This window comes from Priapulus caudatus, unplaced genomic scaffold (genome assembly GCF_000485595.1).
Source record: "Priapulus caudatus unplaced genomic scaffold, Priapulus_caudatus-5.0.1 Scaffold548, whole genome shotgun sequence".
NCBI lineage: Eukaryota > Metazoa > Priapulida > Priapulimorpha > Priapulimorphida > Priapulidae > Priapulus > Priapulus caudatus.
In genome coordinates, this window is record NW_014577609.1 from 57,388 (window position 1) to 64,649 (window position 7,262).

General features: G+C 43.2%; 1 protein-coding gene across 1 annotated transcript in view; it reads right to left on the reverse strand.

The window, feature by feature from the left end:
• Positions 1–7,262, reverse strand: part of LOC106811528 (myosin heavy chain, muscle-like) — a 16,898-nt gene that overhangs the window by 8,332 nt on the left and 1,304 nt on the right. The window contains exons 3-11 of the mRNA XM_014815188.1: positions 6,924–7,067; positions 6,645–6,801; positions 6,139–6,278; positions 3,004–3,096; positions 2,750–2,813; positions 2,379–2,477; positions 1,557–1,660; positions 271–1,230; positions 3–76 (exon numbers count right to left, since the gene is read on the reverse strand). Coding sequence (XP_014670674.1) covers positions 3–76; positions 271–1,230; positions 1,557–1,660; positions 2,379–2,477; positions 2,750–2,813; positions 3,004–3,096; positions 6,139–6,278; positions 6,645–6,801; positions 6,924–7,067 — 1,835 coding nt within the window. The remainder of the gene's footprint in view (positions 1–2; positions 77–270; positions 1,231–1,556; positions 1,661–2,378; positions 2,478–2,749; positions 2,814–3,003; positions 3,097–6,138; positions 6,279–6,644; positions 6,802–6,923; positions 7,068–7,262) is intronic.

Consider the following 7,262-nt stretch of genomic DNA (forward strand, 5'->3'; position numbering starts at 1 on the left):
TCTCGTTGGGGATGATGCAGCGCACGAAGTGCGGCGCCGTGGCTCTCAGAGTCGACATCAGTCTATTGAGTTGTTCCTGGCGAGAAAAAAATAACGAGAATTTACCTCCACTAGGAGAGAGAATTCATGAGCCCTTCATTCAAAGCACACATACGCTATGACATTGTTTATCGTTACATTACCGATTCAAATAGTCCTCTGTTGAAATAAAAAGGCGCCTACACGCCAGTTGATAAACTAAAAACCGTGTATATTGTCTTCTATACATACTCTATAGATGGCTGAGACAGTGAGAAAACCAGAGCCCTTCTTCCTCTTTCCTTTTCCTCCGGTGTCAACCTCCTCTGCAATCTTGTCGGCGAACAACTGGGCGAGTAGGGTATTAGAATGTGACCTAGCAAACAGCTCACAAACAGTGTCGTTCAATGGGTCCTTGTTCTTCTCCAGCCAGTGCATTACGTTGTAGTTGACGGTACCAGCGTAGTGCCCGATGCCAAAGTGTGCCTCTTTTTGTCCACCCTTTGGAGGCTTCGGCTTGATGAAATTGGGAGATTTGCCCAGATGATTATCCTGGAGCTTATCAAGGAAGGTCATATCAGTCGCTTTGGGGAACATGGATTCTTCCTCCAGGATAGCCATGACACCCATTGGTTTTTCGATGAGGTCAATACAGGCTTGTAGGTCAAGACCAAAATCAATGAAGGTCCATTCGATGCCCTCACGCTTGTACTCTTCTTGTTCCAGCACGAACATGTGATGGTTGAAGAACTGCTGCAGCTTCTCGTTGGTGAAGTTGATGCAGATCTGCTCGAAGCCGTTGTAGTCGAAGATCTCGAATCCAGCAATGTCCAGCACGCCGATGAAGAACTTCTTCTTCACCTTAGTCGCAAGAGTTTCGTTAACTCTATTGACCAGCGATCTGAAGTTTCTGTCGTAAATGGCTTTGCCGAGTGCTCCGATGGCGTAGAGGACCTGCTCCTTGTTCTGACCCTTGTTGACGAACTCGTTTCCAACTTTGATGCGTGGCTTCAGCAATCCCTTGTAGAGCTCGGCATCATTGAGGCCGAACAGATGGGCGACCTTCTCTCCCGCCTGAGTGCCGTCACCTTCCGCCTGCTCCTCACGCGGCCTCTGCTTGAACGTCATAGTGCCCAGGTGCATCACGCCGGCTACCAGCTTATAGATGTTCTCCTTCTCCTCATCCAAGAAGCCGAGAATATCGAACGCTTTCTGTTCGCAAAAACAATACGTACCTTATTAGTAAATCGAAAGAAGTAGCGCAATGTACTACGTCAATCGAAGGAAAGAGCAGGTTGTTAAATAGTTCACACCTGTATGAGGACAGGCTTGCGACGATAAGTTTTCACGAATTGCAAACGTTTAAGGGCCGCATCCCGTTACCATAGTTACGGTCAACGTAGACTATGTGCGACCTGAAAACAATATATACATATAATATATGATACGTATACATATAATATGATACATATAATGTATATATTGCTCTCAGTGTGCGATGAGCGTAACGTAGTAACTATCACGTGACCGATGCTTACGTCCGTGTCCCGTAGTTCCTGTGCGTCGTCAACGCCATCTATGTAAGTCTTTCCTTGAGAAACGAAGTGATAGAACTCGATCGGATCGGTGAGCAGCATCTTCTCTGCAATGCGTAACGATGGCAACCATGTAACTAGGCGACGTTCCCGCGAGCCATGGTGAACCATTATGGTGAGACCGCGGCCCGCTGCGCAGTTTGCGACATAATAGAGATAGACACTCAGAGTGTGTACCGATACGAAGGACTGAACAAGCGTTAGCGGGCTGCTGGGGAATTTTTGAGAGAGGACTTATTGAAGCAGACGCTCGTTAAAGCACCGAACGCGATGAATGAACGCGACGAAAAAAATCGAAGGCAGGCAAATAAAACACAAACAATAGAAGGCTATCGTGAGAGGCAACGCAGAAAATCAGCAGCAGAGTGAAATGAGGAGACGCGATGCCGCAGTAGAAGACTCTAGACACGAGTAGGTGCAGTGAGCAGCGTCATATGCGTGCACATATACTCGACATATACGCGTGGCGCGAAACGCGTTTATTAACGTTCACGGGTGCGTCAGCGCGAAACGAACAACGCGATCAACATCAAACATCTATTTGCTTCATCCTGGGGTTTAGAGAGGTGTCAACATTGCAAACTGGCAAAAAGAGCATAGATAGCGCTATACGTTAGAGGAATGAATTGAGTTATACTATATCTACGTAGTATACCCGAGTTATATATATATATATATATATATATATATATAATATATATATCAAGAAATCAGGAGTGGGATTCTTGTGGGGTTACGATGAGGTGAGTGTATGCGGTAACGTACTTTTCAGGTAATCCAGGCCGCCGCTCATGATCTGGTAGAAGATGTGGTAGCTGCGCTCCATTGGCTGCTGGGCGATGACGCGCGATTTCTCCAACAAATCTAAAATCGGCAAAATAATGGAGGAAGTTATAATGCACTGATCATTATTCCAGTCTGAAATGTACGTCGTTAGAGTTCATTTATGTTAATAATCTTTTACTGTCATGCAAGGCGGATTGCTTAATTTTTTTTATTTGCGATGGGTGATATATATATATATATATATATATATATATATATATATATATATATATATATAGACATATATTTATATATTTATGAAGAACCTCAACTAGAGTGAAATAACTGTCGATAGGATGATTCACACTTACAATTCTCGATGTCCGCTCCAGCTAACTTGCCAGATGGTCCGAAATGGATCCGAATGAATTTACCCTGAATATTGAAATGCGATCTTGAATTTATATTTATATAAATGACGATGACGATAATTCAGGTGGTAAGCGAGTGGTAAACTACTACTACAAACTAAGGTTGCTTGCTTGATCTCATGTTTGCCTTCTACGCTCTGAAATTGTGAAGCTAATGATAATAGGGAGTCGTCGGTTTGACGGGATATGCTTACGAAACGAGACGAGTTGTCATTTCGCGTAGTTTTGGCGTTTCCAAAGCTCTCCAGTACAGGGTTGGCCTGCACAATCTGATCCTCCAGCGTTCCCTGTACGCAAGCGACAAACATAAGAACAGGATAATTCCCTTTTCTATAATAATCTGTCGGGAGAGACGCACGTACGAATTCAAAACACAAACATGCTGTCAACACCACAGATTGAGCGTTTCCTGCGTTTCATTCTAATCTTACGAATGCTATTCTTGTATGCTAAGATTTACTAAAGGTTACAATTATCTCTTACTTCGCCGTTCAAACGTTGTAGTTTTTGAGTAAAATACGGCTAAAATACCCGGAATACTGATATTTGTCTTTTAAATCTCATAAATTTTAAGCAGTAAATTTATGATTACGTTGCCAATTACCTATAACAAGATCATTACATTTATTCTACAGTTTAGCACAGTTAGTTATGTTGCTCGATTTATTTCCGCCAAGGGCCAAATCTGTCTCTGCAATTAAACATTTTCAATGGGGCATGCCCATTAGATACATGCCAAGTTTCATGCTTGCATTTTCAAATTACTTTTTTCTTCACAACTCATTCTATTATATTGGAGACGATTATATTGACTGAAATTATATGTAATTACCTAAACAGATTGTAATTATATAATTAACTGGAACAGACTGCAACCACAGTTTAACTATTTACCTTAACAACCAACCCTAGATGTTCTTCGTCGGAAAAACGCTTGAAAATTAAATTTGACAAAAAAGCAAAACCACATTGATTCTAACAAAACTCAAAATCGAACAATTTACATCAGTTTCAAGGGATTTCCAAAATCAGCTATCTAATGAACGCGTTTACGAAAAATGCAGTTATAGGTAGTTGTTAACGGGAAATAAAATCAATATAAAACATGCACGCCGTATTACTAACGTACAATAAATATGCATATTTTTGTAATAATGACAATGGAACCGATATTTTTCAATGCCACATTAGTATAGTTTCTGGAGTAGTGGTGGACACACACACACACACACACACACACACACACACACACACACACACACACACACACACACACACACACACACACACACACACACACACACACACACACACACACACATCACATATATATATATATATATATATATTGCGTCTAGCTGCTATGAACCAAAGCCACCAGTACTCCTAAGAATTCAATATACTGGATCCAAAATTGCAAATCCTACACGCAAAATAAAGAAAAGGAATCCGACGCCAAAACTGTCACAGAAAAATAAAATAAAATGCAAACCACACGCAAAACCTCAAAATAAAGGTTCGTAGACGGAAAACCTATTGCGGTTCACACACGAGAAGTCACGGAAGAGAGAGCAAGTAAATAAATTACCACGCAATTAAGCAGCAAACTCGTTTACTAGAGCACACACGGCAACCCGCTAAGATACGCACAGGATAGAGCCGCGTAAAAGATGGATTCACACTCAAAACGTCAAGCGTTTACATGCGTTGAAAACCGTCAGGTTTCAGAGCTTGCCCGTCAAAAGGCGACGCTCTGTGCAAAGATATACACCCGCCATACACTCATCCGGCCATATTGGAATATTTACCCATGTTTAGTTTGTAAAAAATCACAAAAAACATCTTCATTCCATGCGTTGTAGGGATGTGAGGATACACAAAGTGTTCAAGTGGGTCTGCACACACGCAGTGAAAAGGCAAGATGCTACATGCGAGTGGGAATTCACGGGCGACTGGTGCATAGTTGATAGACTTCAATACGAAGCACACATATGTTCGCATCATGTCACATTAGCGCGTGGAAAAGAAACCACGTGGTCTGTAATTACCATCAATCATCTCTGCGACGTAAATGAAACGTCTAGTTTATCGCATCGAATTGCAAACATTGAAAAAATATATTAATTTATTGCGTTCGAAATGGTTGATGCCGGCCGCCTGGTGGCGAGCCGATGCCGGCAGCAGACGTTGTCATGAAGACATGGTGTGGCAGAGCGATCAGGTTACACGGAGTGAAATATTAGAACTGCGAGCGAGCTTAGAAGCATTTGAAACTGACCCTGAAAAAAACGCCGAGACAATTGTTGATAATGTTTTGATTTATTTAATATTCGCGTCTTTTTTCCGATGATCGCCACTAGTTTTCGATGTCGTGATTTATATGTTTCAAGATTGCTTTGAGATATTGCTAACATCACAATTGTAATAAAGTGATTTATTTCTATTATATCTAAGATCTCGGCAGCAAGTTATCATGTAGAAAAAGATTATTTTCTGATGATGGAAATCGGCACGGAAGACGCGACGTCGGTAGATTAGTTAGTGATTCATCCTGCATAAAATATTAAAAGTAGACCGGTTAGGGTTGCTACGCGGAATGGATTACTTCAATGCAAAAATCCAGGATCGAAAACGTGCGATGAAAATGTTTAATCTAAACGGGATATATATATATGAAAGTGTAGAGGTGGCATCAAAATCATATGTGTCAAACAAAAAATAATTCCTAAAAAGGGAAGAAATATTGAGTTAAAAAAGAAAAAGAAAATACATCCAGGGAAAATGCAGCTCCACGGCCTAGCATGCTGGCACTTCGTCTGCATGCTACCAGCTTACCCCTTTGCCAAATGTCTGCTGCGCGGTATTGCCACCAGTCGTGCTGGCAGCAATATTAGCAAAATACTGGATAACCTTCTTCGTGTTCTCGGTTTTTCCGGCACCGGATTCGCCCGTGATCAGCATAGACTGATTTTCGCGGTCTGTACGGAAGCACACAAAGAAAAAAGCTGTAACATACACGCATAGACATCGTCAACGTCGTCGCCGCTGCGACACGTTGACGATGCACCGTGCACGTCGGTACCGCCGTAGCTAAAACCTCACCTGCATTGGCCTGTGTGTCGGTACGTGCGTGCGTGTTCGTGCATGCGTGCGTGCTCGTGCGTGCATTCGTGTTCGTGCGTGCGTGCATGTGAGCGTGTTCGTGCGTGCGTGTTCGTGTTTCGTGCCAACTTCGGCTTCTTCACACGCGCAATGTCCACCTGTCACTACAGGCCAACTGCAGGGGGCGTGTTTTAGCGTTGGTAGCGACGTGTTAGGTGCCAGCTTACCCCTTTAGTACCGAACGTTTGCTGTGTTCCTCCTGACGTGCTGGCGGCAATGTTAGCGAAATACTGGATAACCTTCTTGGTGTTTTCGGTTTTTCCGGCACCAGATTCGCCCGTGATCAGCATAGACTGATCCTCGCGGTCTGCATATACGCAATAGACACTCGTCATGTAACGATAACACAGCAGCAAGGAAAAGGAACTGATCCATATATCGCCACAGTGACCGATAGCGCTGCAATATCACGTTATTCAAGCTGTAATGCTATGTGTCGATGAATCAAAACAAGCGACAATTCATAGAGGAATAATTCGTCAATGATTCTGAAATATTTAAACATGCTGACAGGCAAATATGATAACGGACGCGAAATGTTTTTTCTAAATACGAAGACACTGTTGTTGTCTGTCCTTTGACACAGGTCAAATAAGCTATTATTGATTATTATGTGTCTGTTGTCTGCAGAATGCACCTGTACTATAGAGATAGAAACCGAGCATGCACATACTCATCAACATGTCCGTGTAAGCGTTGTCAGCGATGGAGAACAGATGAGGTGGCATCTCGGGCCTTCTCCTGCCCTTGTAAGCTTCCACGACCTCTACGTTATAGATCGGCAGTCTCTTGTAAGGGTTGATCACCACGCAGAACAATCCCGAATAAGTCTGCAAGTGTACGAAATGCATACATCAAGGTATAGCTCATGTTAAACGCTCGGCTGCATCGATGTGATTGCGGACTTGATGACTGTACGGCAGTTATAGAGGTTATAGAGAGGCGGACTCACGTAGATCATCCAGGCGTGATAGCGCTGTCTCAGGTTGTGCAGCACAGAACCCTCGTTCAGGTACGTCAGGTTGGCCATGTCATCGGTCTTCTCAAACTTCGGAGGGTTGACTTGTTGTACGTCGTCCTCTTTAAAGACCTTCTCCTGCACATTGCAAAATCAAGTCAGCCCAATTAGACATGCAGCATATATATATATATATATATATATATATACGAGTGTGTGTGTGCGTGCGTGCGTGCGTGCGTGCGTGCGTGCGTGCGTGCGTGTGTGTGTGTGTGTGTGTGTGTGTGTGTGTGTGTGTGTGTGGTGGTGGGTGGGGGTGGGGTCGGCGCGTCG